This window comes from Equus przewalskii, chromosome 1 (genome assembly GCF_037783145.1).
Source record: "Equus przewalskii isolate Varuska chromosome 1, EquPr2, whole genome shotgun sequence".
Classification (NCBI taxonomy): domain Eukaryota; kingdom Metazoa; phylum Chordata; class Mammalia; order Perissodactyla; family Equidae; genus Equus; species Equus przewalskii.
In genome coordinates, this window is record NC_091831.1 from 36496694 (window position 1) to 36522420 (window position 25727).

At 36.8% G+C, this 25727-nt stretch overlaps 1 protein-coding gene across 3 annotated transcripts in view; it reads right to left on the minus strand.

Moving 5' to 3' along the window:
• Positions 1-25727, minus strand: part of MARCHF5 (membrane associated ring-CH-type finger 5) — a 51888-nt gene that overhangs the window by 3256 nt on the left and 22905 nt on the right. The window contains exons 1-5 of one of the 3 annotated variants that reach the window (XM_008532339.2): positions 23933-24029; positions 22872-22982; positions 7826-7956; positions 676-859; positions 389-555 (exon numbers count right to left, since the gene is read on the minus strand). In XM_008532339.2, the coding sequence (XP_008530561.1) occupies positions 389-555; positions 676-859; positions 7826-7956; positions 22872-22982; positions 23933-23942 (603 nt within the window). In that variant the 5' untranslated portion in view covers positions 23943-24029. Of the gene's footprint in view, positions 1-388; positions 556-675; positions 860-7825; positions 7957-22871; positions 22983-23932; positions 24030-25727 lie in introns of those variants that run through there. The other 2 variants (XM_008532324.2, XM_008532329.2) reach the window with 2 other exon arrangements.

Here is a 25727-nt window from a genome sequence, read left to right on the forward strand (position 1 = left end):
CATTTAATCCTCACAATAATCCTGAGGCAGCTACCATTACTGTCTCCATTCTATAGGCACAGAGAAGTCAAGAAGTTTGACTTAGATTTCTCAGCAATTTGAACCAACGTGTTCTAGAGCAGAAGCTCTTTACCATAATCTTGTTGGCAAGAGGGATTTCCAGGAGAGAAATCACCCACAGCATGGTTCTGGAAGGCCAGAACTACTGCAGTGGATTTTCTCCTTGTTATTGCTATTGGATGACAGTGGGGATCAAACAGAGGCTGAAGGCACAGGAGCCACAGAATGAATATTTATAAAGTCCCATTGGGATTTTTTTAAAAACAAATATACAGCTCATTCTCTTTTGTATAGTCACTTGGAAAAAATATTATTAAAGCCATCTTACCAAGATTGTCCTTTGTAAATTAGAGTTAACACTACTGAACATCAGTTTACCAACTATTGTCGCAATAGTAGGAAAGACAAGGGCTCCACACAAAATTCGGGTGGCAGACACATGATCTGCTAAAGGATTAGCCTCAGCCGGAATTCGAGGAACAGGACAACCAATTCCTAGAGAAGAATGCAGTGTCAGTGCTAATAAATCAGAATAGCTAAAATATCTTTGCATGCTAGGATTCTTTCACAAGATTAATTTGGCATACTCATCACAACCACGATCCAAAGCCTTACCTGGAAATATACTGTTCAAAATTTGTAGTTTATTTGAGTATTTGCGCCAAAGTCTAAGCACGTAGTCCTCCCAGCGAATCATCTTGCCTAGTATCAGCATGACAGGAATAGTAGGAAGTCCAATTAAAAGGAATAAAGGATCAGCTCTCTCCATAACATCCAGACCTTCTTTATGACCTACAACCTGTGAAACAGACAGCATTTGCTAGAATCATTTCCTTATCTTAATCAAGAGTTGCATGCTTAAGCTCAATTCATTTTAGAGGAAATGCTAAATTTCAAAAGAATACAGAAATAAAAGGTTTAAAAAATACGCTGGAAAGCTATCAAGTCCTGATTTACTTATAGGAAGTGTCTCTGAATTCAAAGAAAAAAGCTCCCAAGCTATTTCATATTACATTGGAATAAAAGCTTTAAAAATGGTTGACCCACACTGATGACATTTCAATAGAGCGGAGGGGACTTCTGCTTCTTGCTTACATTCCTCTGATTTGGTTAGACTGGGCTATTATTTTAGGTCCTATTTGTTTTCCAGTAGAGCCTCTGTTTTCCTCCTCTTCCTACTAGGAGGTAAGCATAGCCAGTGAAGGGGCAGGACAGGTCTTCAAGAAATGGCCTGAAGGCTCACTCCTCTTTGGCTCTTTCTTCTCACTCAGCGGTGCCTGGGATAGAGTGTGATCTCTCTGGCTGGCCAAATGCCTGCTCTACAGACCTAATTCTCCTAAAATGCAATTCCGAGGGCTGGATTTGGGGGACTGCAGTACGGGGTCCAGTTTTGGCTACAGGTTCCAGTCATTTTTTCTCACCCAGGAACCTCAGGGTGCCCTATCTACGGGGTAACGAAGCTAAAACAATCTTTCCCCTCTCATCTGGGTCTTGGGGCTATTTCTCAATCGGTTTAGATCCCAGAGGGCAAGAAGGACGTAATTAATTGGCATTTGTGAATCTCCATACTTCCCCTCCCAGAAGAATCCTTTTCACTTACTGATCACTCTGTGGCTTTACACTTCTCTCAACATCACCAGTTTGTTAGGGAGCTTCTTACTTCTAACTAGAGAATTTCCCTGAAAATTCTATTTCAAGTCTCAAATGACCTCCCTTTAGCCGAAAGTCTCAACTGCTCGCAGATTAAACATATTTCTCTGAGGGATTATTCTTGGCAGTTATGACAACGGAAAGAGACTATTTCAGAACCCAGGTATCACACAGTGAAGCGACAGTTTGATAGGACACTACTATAAAGGACTCTATATAGTTTTTCTGATCACACTTGAGGAATAAGCCAGGAAGAAAAGATTGAAAAGGACCTTGTCTATATTTTTGATAGGGAGGAGGGAAAAGGGAGAAAGAAAAAAAGGTAGGGAAGACTAAAAGCTGCCGGGGACAATACATACTCAGGAAAGCAAGCTCATGAAATAGTAAATGGTATTTTATCAAAAATGAGATGCCCTTTTTTTTGAGGAAGATTAGCCCTGAGCTAACATCCACTGCCAATCCTCCTCTTTTTGCTGAGGAAGACTGGCCCTGAGCTAACATCCGTGCCCATCTTCCTCTACTTTTGTATATGTGGGATGCCTACCACAGCATGGCTTGCCAAGCGGTGCCATGTCCACACCCGGGATCCGAACCAGAGAACCCTGGGCCACCGAAGCAGAACGTGCACACTTAACTGCTGAGCCACTGGGCTGGTCCTCAAGATGCCCTTTATGTCAGCTATTAGAGCAGATTTTTTTAGGTAGACTACAAGGACATATAAAATAAGGTCAAGCTGAGAATAGTCCAAGGCAAACTGAAATTCTAGACAACAGACTCGATCTAGGTAAAAATATTTTATAAGAGTTATGTGGAGGGGCCAGCCTGGTGGCACAGCAGTTAAGTCTGTGCGCTCTGCTTTGGCGGCCCGGGGTTCACCGGTTTGGATCCCAGGTGTGGACCTATGCACCACTTATCAAGCCATGCTGTGGCAGGCATCCCATATATAAAGTAGAGGAAGATGGGCACGGATGTTAGCTCAGGGCCACTCTTCCTCAGCAAAAAGAGGATTGGCGGCCGATGTTAGCTCAGGGCTAATCTTCCTCAAAAACAAAAGTTATATGGAGAGGACCAAAATGGGTGCTGTTAAAATTTCAGCTAGGGCTACAGCTCAGACTTGCACTTGGTTAATTTCCCTAATCAACATGTAACATTAAATGTTTTTAAACACCAAATGGCCAAAAACCATGGTATCAGTATCTGATCTTCTGTGTCTCCAGGCATAAATTTAACAACTTCACATCTTGCATGTGAAGGGTGATCATTTTGAGTTGCCCTAAAGTGAAATAGTCTGGTTCACAATATTTTATAAACCCTAATTCCACACCGGTGGCAAAACTGGATTAGCCCAGAAACTGTGTTTTTATCTATAATGCTTTCCCAGGACATTTCAATTTTATGTCATTTTATTATTTTCAATATAATGATCACTTTAGTTATAACTAAAAGTGATTTAAATACTCTCAAAGTGTTAGCAGGTAAATGCAGAAATTTGAAAAATTCCTTTGTTGGGTTATGTACTCTTTTTAGAATTTAGGGTTTAGAAATATAAAGCGGAACAAATATTGAGCTATGGACTATAGTAAAGGAAAGTTTATTCCTCAGGTGTAGCAGTAAAAACTCACAACTAGGTGTCTAAGAATGAGAAAAAGAGAAATAGAGCAAATAGCGAGCAAAGGCCCATTGTCCCACTTGTTAGAGCTAAAGTGAGACACGCTCTGGGCTCAAGCTGAGGCTCACCATGCATGCATACTTCCATGCATACATTCATTCATTCAACTGAACACTGATTATGTGCCAGACACAGGACTAGGTGCTGGGGATAAAATGGTGAGCTAAATAGATGTCTTTTGGAGGTGAGAGACAATCAGATCAAACAAGCGTGCAAATATAAATGCTGTAAAGAAAATAGGATAGCACAAAATATGTAGTACACCACCTGCTACTTAGACTCCAGGGCAATAAAAGACAGCTGAATTAAGCAATGGGGCTGATTTAACTTTGCTCAATACAGAACTAGCCAACCGTGTGTGTGATCATGTATATTCTGGTTTTATGCCCCAAGATTAAAAAACAGATTATTTTTAAGACTTCAATTTTAGAGTGAGATTCAGAAACTATAGAATGCCTTCTCCATGAATTTGTTATCCATGTATAAAAAAGGCCTACAGAATTGTAGGTTTAGAGAAAAGTTTGTTTTTCTGCTTTAGAGCTAAAAGCTAGATCTTCATATCCAGCTAGGCCTGCAGTTCACCAACGCTGAAAAGTTTAAGAGTTTTAATTGAGGCCTGATCTTTTTAAGTACTGCCTATTAGAACCCAACTTTTAAATGGGAGGATGGAACAGTGATGAACTAATAGGTTTTCTTAGTCATATTTAAGCGTAGTGTAATTAAAAGTGGGCAATACTTACAGAGGTGTCTTTACACTAGAGGCAATAGTGGAACTAGGTTCCATTCTTCCAGGATAAAATGTTCCAGCTGGCTTTGGAACCAGGTTTCACTTAAGGAGCCTTAGATTAGGGACAGGAGTCCTAACACTTCATCCTTGTTGTGTGGTACTGGACATGTAAACTCTGAACCTATAAATTAGGAATTGTTGATTGTATCTACGTCACAAGATTGTTGAAGGGATTAAATGCATCAGTGTTTGAAAGGCGTTCAGCCCAGTGCTGGGGAAAAAAGTTGTCTTTTCAATAAAATAACAAGTCCCATTCAAGTTCCTCATAACTAACAGGGACTGAACCTAAGACTGGTTCATGGAGACGTAAATAGGAGTAAATGGGAAAAGAACAGTGGTATAATTCCTTAATTTGATTTACTTGAACTTCAGAGTAGTCAGAGAACAAAAGGAAAAAGAACAGTCAAGTGTTAAAAAGAAAATCCTAAATACTGTTGATGGCATAGTGGGGCACATTCCTTTTCCAATTTGCTCAGAGAGGTCAAAGTATTCCCCACCTGTTCGATCACACAATAGTACCTACTTACTGTTATAGCTAATCTCTCATTTCCGGGCTAAAAAAAAATCTTCTCAAGTGAAACAATACATGTGAAGGTTATTTCTAAATGGTATCACATAATATATATGTATTATCATAATTTTAGATCTTCTTAACTCTCACCATTAACCAACATGTTCATTTTTATCTCCTTGCTTGTATCATTTTCTCCCCTTGACGAGCCAAATTACTTCCTTCAAGAGTCAGATCAAGACTTACATTTTTCATAACTTCAAACGATCTTTCACTTTTACTGAAATAAAATACTGTTTATGTAGTCTTCTGCACTCTCTTCACATTTGTTTATATAACATTATAACAGTTCTCAGGTTGATCACTTATGCACAGCTTGCCTTAAGACTGTATTCCTTGAGGCTGGGGATCAGGGCTTTCAATTTTGTTTTGTATTTTACACAGACTTCAGCTCAGTGTTAACTTTTTGAATGAGTCATACCAATATGGTTCAAAATGCCAAAATGCAGCTGGTAGTCTTTTTCAGAGAATACAAACTATATTCCTTAATTGGCTCCTATTGTCCCATTAATTATCAAAATTCTTTTAAGATTGAGCTAACCTAAAATCTTTTCCTCAAAAAGAGCTATTCCACTTCTTATGGTCAATTAGGTCTTAAGAGAAATCACTCAATATCAGAGGGCCTTAATTTCCTCATCTGCAAAAATAAATATCTGTATAATGTATTTGTACATTAAATAATGTATAATCTGCTCTAAGTTTTCAGGTCTTTGTGAGTCCCAGTGAATCACCCTGAACCTCCTTGATCTAATAATGTACTGATACTGATTATTGGAGTTTAACAAATCATTGTAGAGAATATAATCAGTCAAACAAACCTGTTAGAACTGATCATATATTAAAAAAATCAAAATTTATGAAAGCCTTTCAAGTGTTAGTCTCTGTACATGTGCTATGTAGGGAATATTAAGTATAAGATAGTCTCAAGTTTCAAGGAAATTACCTTCTAATAGGAAAAATAAGGCCTAAATACAGAGAAAATTAAATAACTTAGGTACTCTGTATAAGAAATATCACTTGGTCAGCACAAGATTAGCTGTCATCTGAGGAATGAAAATGTCATGAATGCAGATGAAGAAGAAATCACAGCAGCCAGGAGTTGCCTAGTAGATTTTATGAAGAAAAAGTGGCTGGGGAACTAAGACCTGAAAAGGGGTTTAGATTTGGACAAGTAGAGAGAAGACTGGAAGAACAGGTATTCGGCAGGAGGGTGATATAAGCCAAGGGACAGAGGTAAAAAACAAAATAACATAAGGGGGGCTGGCCCCGTGGCTGAGTGGTTAAGTTCACACGCTCTGCTTCGGTGGCTCAGGGTTTCGCTCGTTCAGATCCTGGGCGCAGACATGGCACCACTCATCAAGCCATGCTGAGGCGGCGTCCCACAAAGCACAACCAGAAGGACCACAACTACAGTATACAACTACGTACTGGGGGGCTTTGGGGAGAAAAAGAAGAAAAAAACAAAACAGACAAAAAAACAACAGAAGGATGGGTTGGAGGAGACAGCCCAATGGTTTCAAAGTAGAATGAAATAAGATTGTGAAGGGCGCTGCATAACAAATCAGGTTAAGGAAATCTCTTTCAAGTCATAGATTCTCAATCTTTATCCACTACACTCACGACAAACGATGGTTTACTATTTGTGATCCATTCCAGTGACTATACGCAGATGTTTGCAGTGTTATCAACATTTTATGAAAAAGCCTTGCAATACTCTGTCTCACCATGACAATTAAGGGAGCAACCAGAAAGGCTGCTTACCATGGACCCTGGCATAGAGAGATTGTGTGCAATTTCTAGAACATTACATATAACTCCCTCGATCCCTTTTTCTTCCATGCACTCTCTGATTTATATTAAAGAAAAAAGCAAGTTATATCATCTACAAACCAAAGTGTGTTAACTTACTGAGTTACAACTAATCTAGGTGCAGCTTTTGAAAATCACTACTTAAGGCAGAGAAGACAGTAAGCTTGGAGTAAGATGTTGAAGGTATTATTTTAGGAAGATTCTTTTGGAAGGATAGATGGACAGAAGAGAATAAAGTTAAAGAAACCAATCTAATGGCTCCTTTAGCCATCCAGGTATGATGGGGGAATGATAAGAAGTTGGGCAGTAAAGCCATGGGAGGAAGTCATAGATGGAAGACATACCAGAATGGAAACTGCTTGGACTTGGTCAGTGGACTGGATCTTGGGCTGTGAAGTAGAAAGAATTAAGGTAATCCTAAGAATGTAGAATATAAATTGAGTAGATGGGAAAATAATAGTAGGAATCAAAGGTATAGAGAAATTATAATGGGGAATAAATTTAGGATTCAAATTGAGAAAAAGACAAATTTCATCTCAATAATATTGAGTGTGAAGTCACAAGAGGTCATTTAAAGAGAAGGGTCGAGCTGCTATTGTAGGACTGGATTTGGGGAAAGAGGAGAGCAAAAGACATAGATCTGAACACAAAAAGCACAGAAATGATAGCTGGAAATCTTTAAGGAAGGGGTATAAACAGAGAAGAGTCAGGGGCCTGGGACTATATCTTGAAATTTAAGTCTCTCTAATCTTCATCAAGTTATTGATTATAGCATTGTTTTGTAACAGCAAAAACCCCAAAAGCAACTAATGGTCTAATTAACAAGAGACTGGTTGGTAAATTGTTGTAATTCTATACATCGAATGCTATGCAGATTTCTGCATATTTATATAAAAAGATCTCCATGATTCATTGTTTGTGAAAAAAGAAGGATGCAGCTCTAACATGTTTCCTTTAAGGCACCCCTCCCCCCCCCCCCCTGCCAAAAAACCCCAGCGTGTGTAAGAACATATTTTTCTTGCATAAGCCCAAAGAAAGTTTGGAAGAATATATCTGAAACTAACAGTGGCTACCTGCAGAGGTGAGGGGGAACCTGGACAAGTGAAGGACAGGAGTAAGAAGACTTTTCTCTAGATAACTTTTTACATGTTTTTTCATTTTTAAGCCATAGAATGTTACTACTTGTTAAAAATAATAAATTTTAAAACTCCTAACAAAAATCTTTTTAATAGATCTTCACATCAAAAGTAGTATCATTGAAAAGAGTAAAATAGTGAACCTGCATCACTGTCACTGCTCCATAAGTCACAGCTGTCCAATAGATAGAGCCAACCATTATTCCCGCCGCAGCAAATGGACAGGCTTTTGAGATCAGTCTATCTGCAAGATCCAAGACGTAAACAACTGGACCTATAATACAAAGAAAACAAGGAAAGGTTCAACACAAGACAGATTTTTTTTTTCAAATGGCTTGTTCAATATTTTCCATTGATCTAAAATATTTTTATGAAGTTGGATGTTCTGATGCTTTAGAAATAACTGTTATAAATGTGCTAGCAACCTAGATTTAAATAAATTTAGAATTTCTCAGTCATTTGCACAAACAGCTAAGTTTTACTTCCTAAATTCTAGGAAATAGCGTCTTCACATTTTTATTTTTATCAGTAACCCTAAGAGTAAAGCCTCAGATACAGCTGCTTCTTATAAAGGAAATAATTCTCTCACTCTATCTTTTAATCACACTGGCTACTGCAGAATGAAATGGCCATTTCAGCTTGTTCTTCCCAAACAGTTCCTGGCCATAATTAGATTCTTTAGTACTTGGTAAGAATATCACTTCTTTGACTTCACTCATCACTTCCTTGGTACAATGTACGAAGGTAGTAACCTAGGCTATTTTCTTACAATTACATAAAGTCAATCTATCTTACTTTGATTTTCAGTATGCTATATTCAGTTGAATATTATTTTCTAACAAACTTCTTTTAATGATCATGATGCCAGTTTCTGTGGCATTCCAACAGCTGTATGTGCCAAGTATGCTGCTGCTATTATGTGCTTATTGTGGAATTTGGCTACCATCTTTCTCTAGAAGTTGCCTGGAATAGCCACATTTGGAGGTATTCTAAGAACTGCCATTAAGTTCAATATAATTTAGCTCCAGAATTTCTCAGAATAGTGGAAGTGAATTAGAGTAAGGCCTAAAGAATTGGATATCTAAGTTTAACCGAAGGAAAATGAAACCATGATTTAGTAATCATTATTTGTTGAATATCCTCTACATACAAACTATTACTTGAGACATTTTCTTAGAAATATTTAACATTATTACCTACCTTCTGGGGGCTTACAATCTACAGGAGGATGCTGTACACGGAAACAATTTATTTTAATAGTACATAAAAACTAACATAGCAAGATGATGGTAAAATAATTAAACATATAAGAACAAGCATCCATCTGTGGAGCCCTGATCAATACTTCGCCCTGATCATTGGAGCCAGAAATATCATTAGTCACTGTATAAAGAGAGACCACAAGTAGAAAGACCAGTAGGAGAGACGTCAAAGGACCTATGACTTAAATTTAGCGTATTTATTTACTATTGTCAAATTTGACTTACATAACATTTAAAACTATGACAAAGTATCTTTTGGGACCAAAGAGATAAAGTAAGCCTACTTCAGTGCATACTGACTCTACATCCTCTAATAATAGTATTTTTTGATTGTCTACATGATACCAGGTGCTGTGCCACAGGCACTACATGCATTATTATTCAGTCTCATAACGTAGGGTTTAATCCTTAAAATAGACAACTTTGCTGGGTTAAGTTTATAACTCCCTCAGAGGGCACAATAAAAGTCCTTCTAGTGAGTCACCAAAGATCCATCAAAGCTGGTATTAAAAGTTAAGGGCTATAGGTACATATAAAACCTCAACACTTCAACTTTCATATTCTCTTTTGGTAATTCTTTAATCAAAAAATTCAAGCCACAAGGGAACAACTACAGACTCTCTACAGCACACGTACCCATCTACAGCATCACACCTATCTGAAGTCATTCCCTTCACTTATACACCAGACCCCATCCCTTGCCAACTCAAAGCCACAGCTCCAGCAATTCTCTCCTATTCTCCTACATCATTTCCCCCCTACTCTTTACTGGATTATTTCCATCAAACAAATGTGTCACTACTTCTTTTATCTTAAAGCAAACTCAACTCTTGCTCCATTTCTTTGCTCCCTTTACAACAAAATTCCTCAAGACATCTGTTGTCACTTACTCTCTCCTTCAATTCTCTCCTAAACCCACTCCACCAAAACTGCTCATCAAGGTCACTAACAACCTACACATAGTTAAATCCAATGGTTTAATCTCGGCCTTCCTCTTATTTGGCCTAACAGCAACATCTGACACAGACTTTCCCTTCTTCCCAATATAAGGCTCTTCACTGCATTTCCAGGACATCACCATCTCTTGGCTTTCTTTCCCTCTCACCAGTCACTCACTTTTCAGTCTCCTTTGCTGGTCCCTCCTCTTCTTGACCTCAGTGAGCACCACCTGGCCAACTTCTGCCTCATCATACTCCCTACTTGATTACTCTGCTCCATTTTTCTTTTCCCCAAAGTACTTATCACCTAACATAGTCTAATTTACTTATTAATTCTGTTTCCATCTACTAGAATAGGGGTTGGGAAACTATGCCCATGGGCCAAATCAAGCCAGCAGCCTGTTTTTGTAAAGAAAGTTTTACTGCAACATGACCACATGCAAAGCCTAAAATATTTACTAGCTATTTTTTTACAGAAAAAGTTGGCTTACTCCTGAACTAGAACATAAGCTCCAAAGGGAAAATAACCTTTTTGTTTTGCTTACTGATGAATCTCAAATTCTTATGACTCTCAACTATTTGCTGAATACTCTACTGAGGTACTTATTTAAAACTATATGACATGAAGATCTCTAGGTCTTCCTTTTTCATTATTCTGCACTGAGACCAAGTTATAAGACTATTTTCTTATAAATTCTGATTTATGAGGAAAGAAGGTACCTTCTTCCTCCTACTTTTCCACAGATACTTGGAACTATCTATTGACGGAGTGAAGCAAGATACTTCCTAAAAAAAGTAACCAGTCACTTGGACGAAAACACAATTCCTAAAAAGTAATCCATCAGTACTGCTTTTATCTATCACAAACATGGACAATCTCGAGATATTTGAATTGTCTTTCCTTTAAAGATCTCAGAAGATTCTAACATAATGAGCTCAATTTTCTTCCTGTGTAAATCCTTTTTGTACAAGCAAAAACAAACAAAAAATTCTCATACTTCCTTTTGGAAATTTTCTACTCATCCCTTGAGTCATATGCAAAATATATTAAGACAAACTGGCTGCATTTTATAGTACCTAATTCCAGTTTTTCTGACAAAATTCTGTCCAGGCTTTTGTTTTAAGTTTATTTTGCCTAAACTAAACCTCTCAAGCCTCTTTCAGACAGACTAGACCAAGATTAGTTTAATATTTAAAAGGAAGCACAAATGCCTAGTGGTAAACATACCACTACAATAATATACTGTCACATAGGGGAGGTATTTCTGAGAGGTAAAGATTATTTAGGCAAGCTATTTGGTGATTAAGAACAATTACTAAAATCCTCTGGATGACAGTCCCGAAATCATACTCTTTCTATTAGGAAGCTTATCATGCACTACTATCCCATGACTTGGGGTCATAAAATGAAAACAGCAACAGTCACTAGCTTCTACTTATTGTGAGATTACAGCACAAGGAGTTATAGGAAGTGAGGAAAGGAAAGACTCTAGCTCTTGAAAACTTCAATTCTAATGGGGAGGAAGAAGTATGAATAAATGAACCTCAAAAGTTAAACATATAAAATATTAAAAGGCTTCAATATTTTAAAAAGGCATTATTGAATTTTTAATGCTTCAGTGGGCTTTAGCACTTATGTTTTCAACAGTACTGCACTTATACAATAGATGGCAATTGAAGAAACTCTGTATAAATACAAGTTTTGAAAATCCAATAATTTAAAGGGCACCAGGGAAGCCTGCAGTTAAAAGGAAATCTATTGTGAATTCTTTTGTAAAAAAAAAAAAAAACAACTACACCCTAAAATCTCGGTAAATTCAAATTTTCACATTGCATATTTGAATGACATCAGTGGCCTGAGAACTATTGGGGAAACTCCTAAGTCCATGTCTATTGAAGAAGCAGGAATCATTTTTATCTGGCAGACACTGCAAAAGTAGATTTGCTGCAGCTGTGATTTCAATTCAAGTCTATGTATGCATGGTGTTAAAGGCACATCTTGGAAGATAAGAAATTAATGACTGAAGGGCAGGTAGTACTTACTGTTCAACATCTCCTGGCACTGCTTAGAATAACACCCAGAATTCCCAGGACCTTTCTCTGAGATAGAAAGGTATCCTCAAAAACACCTCTGACCAATTCTTAAGAAATAATTTCTATATGTTGCCAGAGTGCTGAAGTTTCTAACATAGAACGTACTTTAATGAGCATATACAGATGTTTCACAAGATAATCTTGTAGAAGTTCATGGGAAGATAACAGCTCCCATGAACTCCAAGGTTTCTGTTAAGCGGCAAATGGTTCATAAAAGAGATTTAACAAGCAAAATAGACCACTTACAGAAGCTACTCAAGTTTCCAAGTTTTTTTAATTTGCTTTTTGCATTGCATTGAACTAGTTTTGACCTAGACCGAACTCAAATGCCAACTTGCTAAGCCAAAACATCAACCCCACTTTCAGATTCAGAACCATACAGAATTGGAGATTTTTGGAGGCCACAAGGAGTCCAAAAATATAGTTCTAAACTACTCTGCTTGTTCGAAGTCTTCTTTTTGTTGCACTCTATTTCTGAAATGTTCTGTCCCTACTTTAAGTCTGTAAGGAAACCCAATTTCCCAGTGGAAACTAACCTAACCTGATAGAGGTTGACTAATAGCTTTACCCCACCCTGTTCGTGTCCCATGAGGCTTCCTTTACATACTATCCCACAAAAGGCACTTACCCCTTTGCTTGTGCATAATGTTAGTACTTTATGTTCTTGTTCAATGTTTGTTCAGTTGTCTCAATATCCTTTATGTCTGTCCATGCCAGCATCATCTTAGATTGAAAACTCCCAGGGGGCAGGGGCCATGTCTGTTTAACTCGTTTTGTACAGTGCCTAGGATAGAACCATGTACAGATAGGTGCTTAAAAAAATGCTTTTTGATGATGATTGGCATCACTCTCAGGGACTCTCTAGGCTACAGCTATCTCAGCACATGGTATCTGGTAGTATACAGAGGCACTTTGGCCTGTTCCACAGGGTATTATAATACAATGGCATGGGACCTAGCTGCAGCACTCCATGACAAATATTTGACTCAATCTGTTGTGAAAAAAGGACTTTTTAAAAAAAGTATTAATTATATGGTTTCAAGTCAACAAATGTGGATTTTATTGAAGACATGAAACAATATCACAACAACTCCATTAAGAGTTAAAAGTATGTGAGAATTCTGATGAGATACTAAAGAGTTTTAACTCTTTCTCCAGCATTCATCACTGTTTTAAATACTAGACTTTGGAGGCTAGATCTAAGAGCCTCAGGCAAGCTTATGTAAGTTTCATCTTTGATTGCTCTGCTTGCAGGCTGAGAGTTTACCATTTCTATGTAAGAACAAACATTCTGCAAACTCAGGCTTTGCTTAATAACAAGAAATTAGTCATTAGATTGTAGGCAAAGAAGAAAGGATACGTTCTTGGCCAATTTTTTAGATAACCAGACTAACAATAACTGACAAAAAATCCTCAAAACAAAACAAAAAGTCAAACAACCCTCAAGAATAAAAGATCCAGAGTCAAAGCAGATGAGTACCATTCCTCTGTGTGTATACAGAGAGCATATTACCATGAATAGTAACTAAAGATCATCATAGTAGCTCTTTATGATTACATAGTTTGTGCCAAAGGAAAGCTTAAATTTATCGTCATTAGAAAAGCCCATAGACTATAAGGTCAACTACTAAGTACTTATTAAGCACCTACTGTATACATAGCATTTTACTATGCATTAAAATAAATGTAAATAAAATTTAACACACTAGCCTCTGCCTCCAAGGAGCCCTACAATCTAGTTAGGGACAAACAACATACATTAAACAACTGAAAAACTTTAAGGTAAAATTAATAAATGTATGATAGTATGGTACAAACTATGCAGAAACATGTTTCTGAATTTTTAAGTAAAGATTACACAGGGATAAGGATATAAAGAGGTTTTAAATTGCTGTATGTATGTATGAGTGAATCTTGACCTAGACTTGAAGTCTTTGATCTGAAAAGGAGGCATGCTAAAACACTTTCTAACTAGAGGCAAAAGACTTTATATTGAAAGGGTTTATACATTTTTTTAAAAGCTGATATGGGTGTTAATTGATAGAAACCTTGACCTTTGAAGAACACGACACAATAAGTAGGAAGGAAGTTCCTGGTGAGAGACATGCTAAAATAAAAAAGATATTTTAGGAAAACTAATCTTATAACAGATTACCTAAAGTCAGAATAAATTAGAACGGAATCCTCAAGATTTTGTATCCAAAGTGAGCACAAAGAAAGAGAAAGTAGTATCAATCTAGTGGAGCTTCATATAAAAGAGAATTGAGTTGGAAAGGATCAAGAAACATTAAAACTTACTAGAGAAAAGAATGTTTTATTTGTCTGCTTTCTAGAGAAAACCATGCCTAAGGTATTAAATTCTTTGAATTTCAAAATAAAAAGTTGAAAAATTTCTTTAAGGTGTGCTGAAACACCATCATCAATTAACATTAATGAATACATAAAAACAGACAGCAAGGGGCCAGCCCAGTGGCACAGCAGTTAAGTTTGCACGTTCTGTTTCGGTGGCCCGGGGTTTGCCGGTTTGGAGCCCAGGTGCAGACATGGCACTGCTCATCAAGCCATGCTGTGGAAGATGTCCCACATATAAAGTAGAGGAAGATGGGCACGGATGTTAGCTCAGGGCCAGTCTCCCTTAGCAGAAAGAGGAGGATTGGTGGCAGATGTTAGCTCGGGGCTAATCTTCCTCAAAAAACCCCCTCAAAAACAAAAAACAAAAACCCAAACAGACGGCAATATTAATTATACACATAGTACATATATACCAAGGGACTGTTATTACATTCTTTTTTCTTCTTTAAACATACCTATATTTTTCAAATTTTCCATGATGAGAATACAATTACTTTTATTAATAAGAAAACTACTTTTTAGAGAATAACAAAGGGTTATCACAAAATTCAGGTAACCATAACCCTGAGGAAAGTCAACCTGACATTACTGTTTCCTTTCTTTTTCCTTTTGTATGAGAAGCTCATGTTAGGCTACTTAGGAGGCAAGAAGGTAGGTAAGGATTAGGTTGGGTCTGCTATTTCTGGACCTCAATTTCTGTATCTGTTCCATAAAGACATTATATACCTCAGAGATTTTGTGAAAATTAAGATAACGCATACGAAGCTCTTCAGTACTTAGTGTTACGTAGCTATTAGTGTTATGTCAGTTATTAGTTCTTTCAAAAGTGGCAAACTAAGTTTAAGCATAACAGAATTTTGGGATAGGAGGTATAATCCAAGACAGATGTTTGAGGAAAAATTTATGGTATAAAGCTTTGGTATAAAAGTAAGACTGTTTCAGGAAATTCTCAGGTAAGAAATAAAAAATAGATCCTTTTTGCTTAAAGGTCTGGGCCAAAGAAGAGAAGGAAAATTTACAAAGCCAGGAAATCCAGGAATGAAGAGGCAGAAGGAAGACATCAGACTTACAGAATTTAGACCTTTTGTTAGTAATTACCTTTTTTTTTTTAAAGATTCTGTAATTATGTTTCGGATCTATAATTCAGCTGCCTGTATTTATACACAGCATGTACACACAGAAAGTCTCACACTGTTGAGGATACTTTTTAAAACTAATCTTCTTAAGACTTTTATATCTTGGGAACAAGAGCAGAAGTGACCCAGCAATAAAAACAAGAAATTCTTATTTTTTTTTCCTGAGCAAGTTTAGCCCTAAGCTAACATCTGTGCCAATCTTCCTCTATTTTGTATGTGGGTCACCACCACAGCATGGCTGCCGATGAGTGGTGAAGGTCCATGCCTGGGAACTGAATATGGGCTGCTGAAGTGGAGCATACTGAACTTAACCACTAGGCCACAGGGCCAGCCCCAAGAAATCCTTAGTTTGAAGGTATCTTAGTCATCTGCCTCATAAGAGGGTATATAAATGAGACCCAAAAACCTAATGAGATGTCTAACTACACACCTTGACAACAGAGGGTATTCAAAGACTGGATCACTATGGCAGAGGATTTTGGCTTTAAAATTTTTTTTTTAAGATTTTAGTTTTCTTTTTTCTCACCAAAGCCCCCCGGTACATAGTCGTGTATTTTTAGTTATGGGTCCTTCCAGTTGTGGCATGTGGGATGCCGCCTCAATGTGGCTTGATGTCCGTGTGCAGGATTTGAACCCGCGAAACCCTGGGCCACCATAGCAAAGTGTGTGAACTTAACCACTGAGGCACGGGGCCGGTCCTAAATTTATTTGATCATCCATAGGAACCTGGATATAAAACAAAGTAAAAATAAAACACTTCTCTAATGGCTAAGTCTAAGTATTATTAGAACCTCATGAATATGAAGAAAGTACTTGAATTTTTAAGTCTACACTGGTTTTCAAGCAGTGAAATAAGCCAATAATTTATTTTATGAGAGCAGTCAGAAAAGTAACAGGTTGAATTCATGTTAAAGGGCCATGTGGTTAGAGGAAAACAACTTAAGACTGTTCTTAGAGAGTAACTGATAGCTTAGAAAATATTAAACACAAAATGCCCATAGAGTTGAAGCCATGAAAAATGTTTTTTAAATTTGGCAAAAATATATTTAATACTTACTTTATAGTACCCCTTTTCAATCTACAGCATTCTTACTTGCTTTCCAATGGTTTAACTGCTTCACTCATAAAGAAATGTAAATTTAAACTATGAGATAGCTTTTCTTACCTAAGAGACTCGCTAAAATTTTAGTCAACACATTCTGTTGGCAAAGCCGCAAGCAAAGAGGCACACTTGTCCATTGCAGGTGGACACACAAAAGGTATAGTACCTATGGAGGGGAATCTGGCAACATCTAGCAAAAGTCTATGTGCGATTTATACTCTGACTCAGCAATCCCTTTTGGGTTCATCTTTACATAAATATTCTAAGCTAATAAATGCAGAAAGAACTAAAGAATTACCATGTCATTCTTCTGTACGACTTAATGAAATAATAGATCTGCAGGCAGTGAATAAAATATCATTAATCTCTGCTAAAAATCAGTAGGTGGAAGCTGACAGGGAACTTTATTGGATACATCAGTGATAACACCTGTATCCATTGATCAGTCTTATCATAAAAAGAAAGACAACTGGGGCTGGCCCCATGGCTGAGTGGTTAAGTTCACACGCTCTGCTGCAGGCAGCCCAGTGTTTTGCCAGTTGGAATCCTGGGTGCGGACATGGCACAGCTCATCAAGCCATGCTGAGGCGGCATCCCACATGCCACAACTAGAAGGATCCACAACTAAAAAAATACACAACTATGTACTAGGGGGCTTTGGGGAGAAAAATAAAATCTTTAAAAAGAAAGAAAGAAAGACAACTACACATTTTTTCAGCTTTATTGATATTGACATATAACATATTAAGTTAAAGGTGCACAATGTGATGATTTGATATACATATATATTAAGAAATGATTACTATGTTAGTTATCACCTCAATTCCCTTACATAATTACCATTTGAGTGGTGGTAACACTTAAGATCTACTCTCAACTCTCACGTATATAACACAGTATTGTTAATTATAGTCACCATACTGTACAGCAGATCCCTAGAACCTATTCATCCTTTATTTAATTATTTTTAAAGATTGGCCCTGAGCTAACAGCTGTTGCCAATCTTTTTTTTTCCTTCTCCCCAAAGTCCCCCAGTACACAGTTGTATAGTCTAGTTGTAGGTCCTTCTAGTTCTGCTATATGGGAAGCCGCCTCAGCACAGCTTGATGGGTGGTACTAGGTCCATGCTGAGGATTTGAACCCATGAAACCGTGGGCTGCGGAAGTGGAGCATGTGAACTTAACCACTAGGCCATGGGGTGGCCCCTTCATTCATCTTTTAGATGGAAGTTTGTACCCTTTGACCAACATCTCCCAATATCCCCTAGCCTCCAGCAATCACCATTCTATTTCTATGAGTTTGACTATTTTAGATTATACAGGTAAGTGAGAACATACAGTATTTATCTCTCTCTGACTTATTTCACTTAGCATAATGTCGTTAAGACCACCCATGTTGTTAAAAAGGGTGGGATTTCCTTTTTTTTAAACAGCTGAATATGCCACTGTATGTATGTGTGTGCGCGCACACACACACACACACTCAATACATTTTCTTTATCCATTCTGTCAATGGACAGTTAGGTTGTTTTCATGTCTTGGCTATTGTGAATAATGCTGCAATGAACATGGGGGTATAGGGATCTCTTCAAGATAGTGATTTTGTTTCCTTTGGATATCTACTCAGAAGTGGGGTTGCTGGATATGATAGATCTATTTTCAATTTTGTAAGTAATCTCCATACTGTTTTCCATAGTGGCTGTACCAATTTACATTCCCACTAACAGTACACAAGGATTCCCTTTTCTCCATAGTGTTGCAACACTTGTCTCGTGTCTTTTTGATAACAGCCATTCTAACAGGTGTGAGATGATATCTCATTGTGGTTTTGATTTGCATGTCCCTGATGATTAGTGATGTTGAGCATCTTTCTATGCACTGGTTGGCCATTTGTATGTCTTCTTTGGAAAATGTCTATTCAAGTCCTTTGCCTATTTCTAAATCAGATTTTTTAAAGCTACTGAGTTGTATGAATTCCTTATGCATTTTGAATATTTACCCCTAGATAGTTTGCAAATATTTTTCTCCTATTCCACAGGTTGCTGATTGTTTCTTTTGATGTGCAGAAGCTTTTCAGTTTGATGTAGTCCCACTTGTTTAGTTTTGCTTTTGTTGCTTGCGCTTTTGGTGTCATAGCCAAAGAAATAATTGCTAAGACCAATGTCAAGGAGCTTTCCCTCTATGTTTTCTTCTAGAAGTCTTACACTTTGAGGTTTTATATTTAAGTCTTTAATGTATTTTGAGTTAATTTTTGTGAGCGGTATAAGATAGGGGTCCAATTTCATTCTTTTGCATGTGAACACCTAGTTTTTCCAACACCATTTATTGAAGAGACTATTCTTTCCCAACTGAGTATTCTTGGCTCCCTTGTCAAATATTAGTTGAACTTATATGTGTGGGTTTATTTTGGGATCTTGATTCTGTTCTATTGGTCTTTGTGTCAGTTTTTATGCCAATACCACATTGTTTGATTACTACACCCTTATAACAAAGTTTGAAATCAGGAAATGTGATGCCTTCCACTTTGTTCTTTTCTCAGGATTATTCTGGTTGTTCAGGGTCTTTTGTGGTTCCATCAAATTTTAGGATTATTATTTCTACATCTGTGAAAAATGCCATTGGAATTTTGATAGGGATTGCGCTGAATCTATAGTTTTCTGTGGTACAAACATTTCAACAGTATTAATTCTTTCAATTCATGAACATGGGATCTTTCCATTTATCTGTGTCTCCTTCAATTTTTCGTGCATCAATGTCTCGTAACTTTTAGTTTTATTCCTAAGTGTTTTATTTTTTATATTATATTTGGGATTTTTTTTTCAGATAGTTTGTGGTTGGTGTATAGAAATGTAACTGATTTTTATACAATGATTTTGTATCCTGTAACTTTACTGAATTCATTTATTAGTTTTAACAGTTTTTTTTTTTTTTGAGGAAGATTAGCCCTGAGCTAACATCTGCTGCCAATCCTCCTCTTTTTGCTGAGGAAGGTCAGCCCTGAGCTAACATCCATGTCCATCTTCTTCTACTTTATATGTGGGATGCCTGCCACAGCAGGGCTTGACAAGTGGTGCGTAGGTCTGCACCAGGGATCTGAACTGGTGAACCCTTGGCCGCCGAAGTACAACATGTGAACTTAACCACTGCACCACTGGGCCGGCCCCTAGTTTTAACAGTTTTTTGATGGAGTCTTTAGGATTTTCTATATATAAGATCATATCATCTGCAAACAAAGACAATTTTACTTCTTTTTTCCCAATTTGGATGCCTTTTATTTCTTTTTCTTGCCTAACTGCTCTGGCTAGAACTTCCAGTACTATGTTAACCAGGAGTGGTGAGAGTGGATGCCCTTGTCTTATTCTTGATCCTAATGAGAAAGCTTTTAATCTTTCACTGTTGAGTATGATGTTAGCTGTGAGTTTGTCATATATGGCCTTTATTTTGTTGAAGTGTATTCCTTCCATACCCAATTTGTTGACAGTTTTATCAAGAAAAGATGTTGAATTCTGTCAAATGATTTTTTTTCTGCATCTATTGAGATACAACTTTTATCTTTCAATCTATTAATGTGGTGTCAACACATTGATTGATTTGCAGATGTTGAGCCATCCTTGCATGCCAAGAATAAATTCCACTTGACTGTAGTGTATGATCCTTTTAGCGTGCTGCTGAATTTGGTTTGCTAGTATTTTGTTCAGAATTTTTGCATCTATATTCATCAGGGATATTGGCCCATAGTTTTCTTTTCTTGTAGTGTCATCATCCAGTTTTGGTATCAGGGTAATGCTGGCCTCATAAAATGAGTTTGGGAGTGTTTTCTCCTCTTCAATTTTTTGGAAGAGTTTAAGAAGGACTGCCATTAATTCTACCTTAAATGTTCAGTAGAATTCACCAGTGAAACCACTGGGTCCTGGGCTTTCCTTTGTTCGAAGGTTTATGATCTCTTTATTTATTATTGTTCTGTTCACATTTTCCATTTTGTCATGACTCAGTCTTGGTAGGTTGTATGTTTCTCGGAATTTATCCTTTACTTCTAGCTTATCCAATTTGTCTCTTATGATCCTTTGCAGTTCTGAGGTGTCAGCTGTAAAGTCTCTTCTTTGAAAGACAGTGACACATTATGTGCCTCATGTTGTGATTTATAAGTACACAGAACCATCTATGAAAAATTCTTGCCAAAAAAAAATCATGCATAACTCACTGATGAGATCTAACCACCAATTTATAAAAGAAATGCAGAGGACAGAGCAACATATTGCCCAAGTATTCTTGGGGTGTGAGTAATAACAAAATCTAGAAAATGGGAAATTCTATAATGACAAATGATCTTTTTCTTCAGTGAAAAAAATTACAAGGGGAAAAGCTAAAATACTGGGTTTTATAAGTCATACGAGGTTTTGGGTCCATACAAAGCTGGAGAACTGATGCTGAGACCCTCAAAAGGGTTATATAAGCCCTGAAAGGGTAAGCTAGAAAAAAAATCCACATGACAACAAAGAAAACCGTCATCTTCAAGAAGAAAAGTATGATGAAGAGGATAGTTTCCTCTAAGAATCTGTAACCACAGTTAACTGGCATGCTGATTTCAGGTTAGAAATCTGTCTGTGCCACAGGAGAACTCCCAAGCCCAGAGGTTAAAGCAATCCCAGATTTGTGGCATCTCTTGGGTTATCTATGAACAGCAAGTACAAATCCTTTCTGGCATTCCTTCACCTTCAAGATTCCACAGCCTATAGATATGAACACAATTCCCACACTCAAGAGAAATAAAGTATCATGAACAAGAGCTGGAAGAAAAACAACAGGTTGAGGCTACCAAAGGCTTTAGATAATGCAATTATCAATCTGATTATAAGAACTATGTAATAAAATACAGGATAACTTATAAATGAACAAGAAGCAAGAGACTATTAAAAATGACCAGGCACATTTAAGAAACAACTAGAACTTACAGAAAAAAAATCCCTGCAAGATTAGACACTGCTGAAGACAGAATTTGCAAACTGGCTAACAGTTAAGAAGAAATTACAATGCTGCAGCATAGAGACCAAAAAATTGAAAAACATAAAAAAGAAGTTAAGAGACATGAAAAATAAAACGAAAATGTCAAACATAATTCTAACTAGAGTTCTAAAGGTGAGAATGGGGAAAATGTGGGAGAAGCAATATTTGAAGAGATAAAAGCTAAGACTTTTCAAGGATAGCCACCTAAATAGGGAAAGTATAAAGCTTAAAAACTAGTATATGAGAAAATACAGTATCAGAGGAAAAAATACTTCAATCCAGAAGATGGTCAAGAAAAGGGGAAAAAAGGGGCAAGGCAAGACAAACAGAAGGCACAAAATTTGACAGTAAAAACCCAACTATATCAGTATCACAATAAATGTAACAAAGAATTCAGAAGAAAAGAAAATAAAAGGGCGAGAAAAGATAAATAGGGCAAATGCCACAAGAACATTAAAAAAAAGCTGGAATTAAAGGGGGAAAAAGAGTAACCTTACAGCGGAGAAAGCTGACAACACTACTTTAGCCAGAGGATCAAGGGCAGTATCACCAGTGATAAGTGATGTTGATAGTATGTGCCTTTGATGTGAGTGATGAAAATGGCACTTCACCACCATGGTCTTGCTCCCCAAAACTCATAACCCAACAGATAATGGAAAAAACACCAGACAACTCCCAATTGAGGGGCACTCTGTAAAACATCTGACCAGTACATCTCAAAACTGTCAAGTCAGCAAAAACAAGGAAAGTCTGAGAACTGTTACAGCCAAGAGGAGCCTAAGGAGAGATGACTGAATGTAATGTGAAATCTTGGATAGGATCCTGGAACAGAATGAAGACATTAAGTAAAAATTAAGGAAATCTAAATAAGTATAGACTTAAGATAATAAAAATGTATCAATTTTTTTCATTAATTATAACAAATGTACCATACTAAAATAAGATGTTAATAACAGAGGAAACTGGATGTGGGATACATGGGAACTCTCTGTATTATCTTTGCGATTTTTCAGTAAATCAAAAATTGTTCTAAAATAAAACAATTTTTAAAAATCTAGTATAACTATATTATTATGTCTATTCTATATTATCATGTCTATATTATATACAAATTTAAGACAAAATATTATTATGGATAAAACAGTCATTCCTTAATGATAAAAAGTTGAACTCACCAGGATATTTTATTTCTAAACCTGAAGGGTAGGTAAATGGGTGACAGTTTATTAGTCTTTATTTCTCATATGTAGTTACACTCCTTTTCAACAAATGAAATATTTCATAATAAAAGAGAAAAAATACCTGAGTGAACATTCTGCTGAGCTTTGATCAACGCTAAGGTAGCAGATATAATTAGTTCTGTATATAGCAGCATGTTGGTAAAGACAATGGAAAAGCAGGCACTCCAGTACACTGTTGGGAAGATTAAATAGGTATAATCTCTACAGAAGCCAATTTGATGATATCTATTAATGTTAAAAATGTACATACCCTTTGACCTCCAGCAATTCCACTCTAGTCATTTATCTTACAGATAAATTTGCAGATGTGCATAAAGTTATTTTGCACAGTTATTTATGACAACACTGTGTGTAGCAGTAAAAGATTAGAAACAGCCTATATGTCCATCGATGGAAGAATGGTTATATAAACAGCCATACATCTATGTAATAGAATACTATGTAACTGTAAAGAAAAAAAACCTCTTTGTGAACTAATATAAAACAGTATCTACCACATATTGTTAGAAAAAAAAAAAACAAGTACAACAGGATATATAGTATAATAGTCTTGAACATATTGACACATAACCTAATTGTGCTCAATATTCTGTTTGCCTCTCCAAGTTTACTCTTCATGTTTTTCCACTCTGCTTTGTGCATTAGGAGGCCGACCAAACAAACTGCATCTTTCAGGCAACCTTGCACTCTAGCTTCTGATGTGTTCAAATAATGAGTGGAATGGCTAGAAAACCAGAGGGTAGAAAAAGTGTTAAGGGAATTTTTTCCCTGACTCCTTCAGTGGAGGAAGCTTGCATTTCTCTCTCTGAGACCATAGGTCCTGTTAAACAGCCCCTCTTCCTCTGCTACAGCTCTTGTCAAGTTCTTTTAACAGCTCCCTTCCTTGTATTTTCAGGCCTAGGAGTGGAAATGATTTTCCATAGTTGCCAATCTCTGGGTATTTCCCTGTCCCTTGTTTGTTCCCTTAACTCTACCCTACTATTTGCAAAGAGAGAGAGAGAGAGAGAATGTAGAGGAGGAGGGAGGGAAGAAGAGGGAAAAGAAAGTGAAGAAAAAGAGGAACACTCTGGAATGAAACATCAGAGGCTTCTAACAATGGTGGCCTCTAAGTAAGTAACTTACTTGGCATCATGGCTGGCAGACATGGTAAAAAGACTTTTCATTGAATACCCTACTGTGTTTAGTATCTTTGAATTTCAATCCACGTGAATGTATAATCTGGAGGGAAAATACATAAAGTAAACTTAAACGTCTAGAAGAGTTAAAAGAAAATACTGCCTATGAGATATTGTAGTTGCTGCATCTTTTCTTTCCTATATTTGCTATTCCTTTCCATTCCCAGCAGGGCAAATATTGAGACAAAGAAAAAAAGAGAATAGACCATTTGCTAGTACAAGCACCTAGCCATATTTCCTGGGCCATGTTTCTCCTTTGATTCCAAGAGCGTGAAATCATAGAAAATATTTATTTATACATCATATATTTATTTATACATCATACATGTAATTTATTAACAGTATCTCAAATAAATTCAAATTCACATTATCCCTATTAGTTCTTATGGTACATGAAACTATTTACTATTCATAGGTAGCCTGGTAGCTGACTCACTGAGTGACAGTGACAAGAAATTCAGCAATTTAAAATCCTGGCTCCTTCACTTCTTAGAAGCCTATGGCCTTCCATTAAATAAATTTGCTGAGTCTGTTTCCTTATCTGTAAAATAAGGACAATATCTACTGTACAGAGCTTTTGAGAGGCATAAATAAAATAATACAGTCAAAGTGACCAATATAGTGTCTGGCAAATAGAAGGGGCCTGTTAGCAAATGACAGCTATTGATATCACTGTTAATATTATTAATGAAATAATACTATAAAATAAAATAAAACTGTAACAACTATTACTTTTATTTGCTAGATTCTTTGGGAAAGGTTTCTCCCAGGAATCATCCTTCATCATCCCTGGTGAATATCTTTCCCTTCTAAGCTTTACACTCCACTTAACATTTGACAACCACTCTTTGAGAGTGATTGTTAGTTACCTTCAACTCTATACGGAAGTTTGAATTAATGTTTAGTTTAGAACAATAAAATAAAGAAATAAGAACAAAACTGTAATAAAAACAACTTGAAAGTAATCTAAGAATTTACTACTAATCTATCAAGACATAAAAGAGTGGAAGTGGCTACAATAATATCAGGTAAAATCAGCTTTAAGACAAAAATTGTTACGAGAAACAAAGACTACTTTTTTTTAAGATTTTAAAAATTTTCCTTTTCCTCCTCAAAGCCCTCTGGTACACAGTTGTATGTTTTTAGTTGTGGGTCCTTCTAGTTGTGGCACGTGGGGTGCCACCTCAGCATGGCTTGATGAGTGGTGCCATGTCAGCGCCCAGGATCTGAACCAGCAAAACCCTGGGCCACTGAAGCAGAGCACGTGAACTTAACCACTTGGCCACAGGGACAGCCCCAAGAAAGACATTTTATAATGGTAAAAGGGACAATCCATCAGGAAAATGCATATATGGACCTAACAACAGAGCCCAAAATAAGTGAAGCAAAAATGGACAGAACTGGAGAAATAGAAAATTCAATAGTATTTGAAGACTTCAATATCCCACTTTCAATGAAGGATAGGTAAAAGATCAACAAGGAAATAGAAGACTTGAGAATACTATGAGCCAACTAGATATTTGTAGAACACTCCACCTAACAACAGAACACATTCTTCTCAAGTGTACATGGAACATTCACCAGCATAAGCCATGTTAGGCCATAAAACAAGCCTTAACACATTTAAAAGGACAGACATAAAGCATGTTCTTTGATCAATCAAACTATCCTCAGCTGGTATTCCCTTTATGTTTTAAAGCAATGTTTCTTAAATTTAATGTGCACAGAAATTAACTAATAAT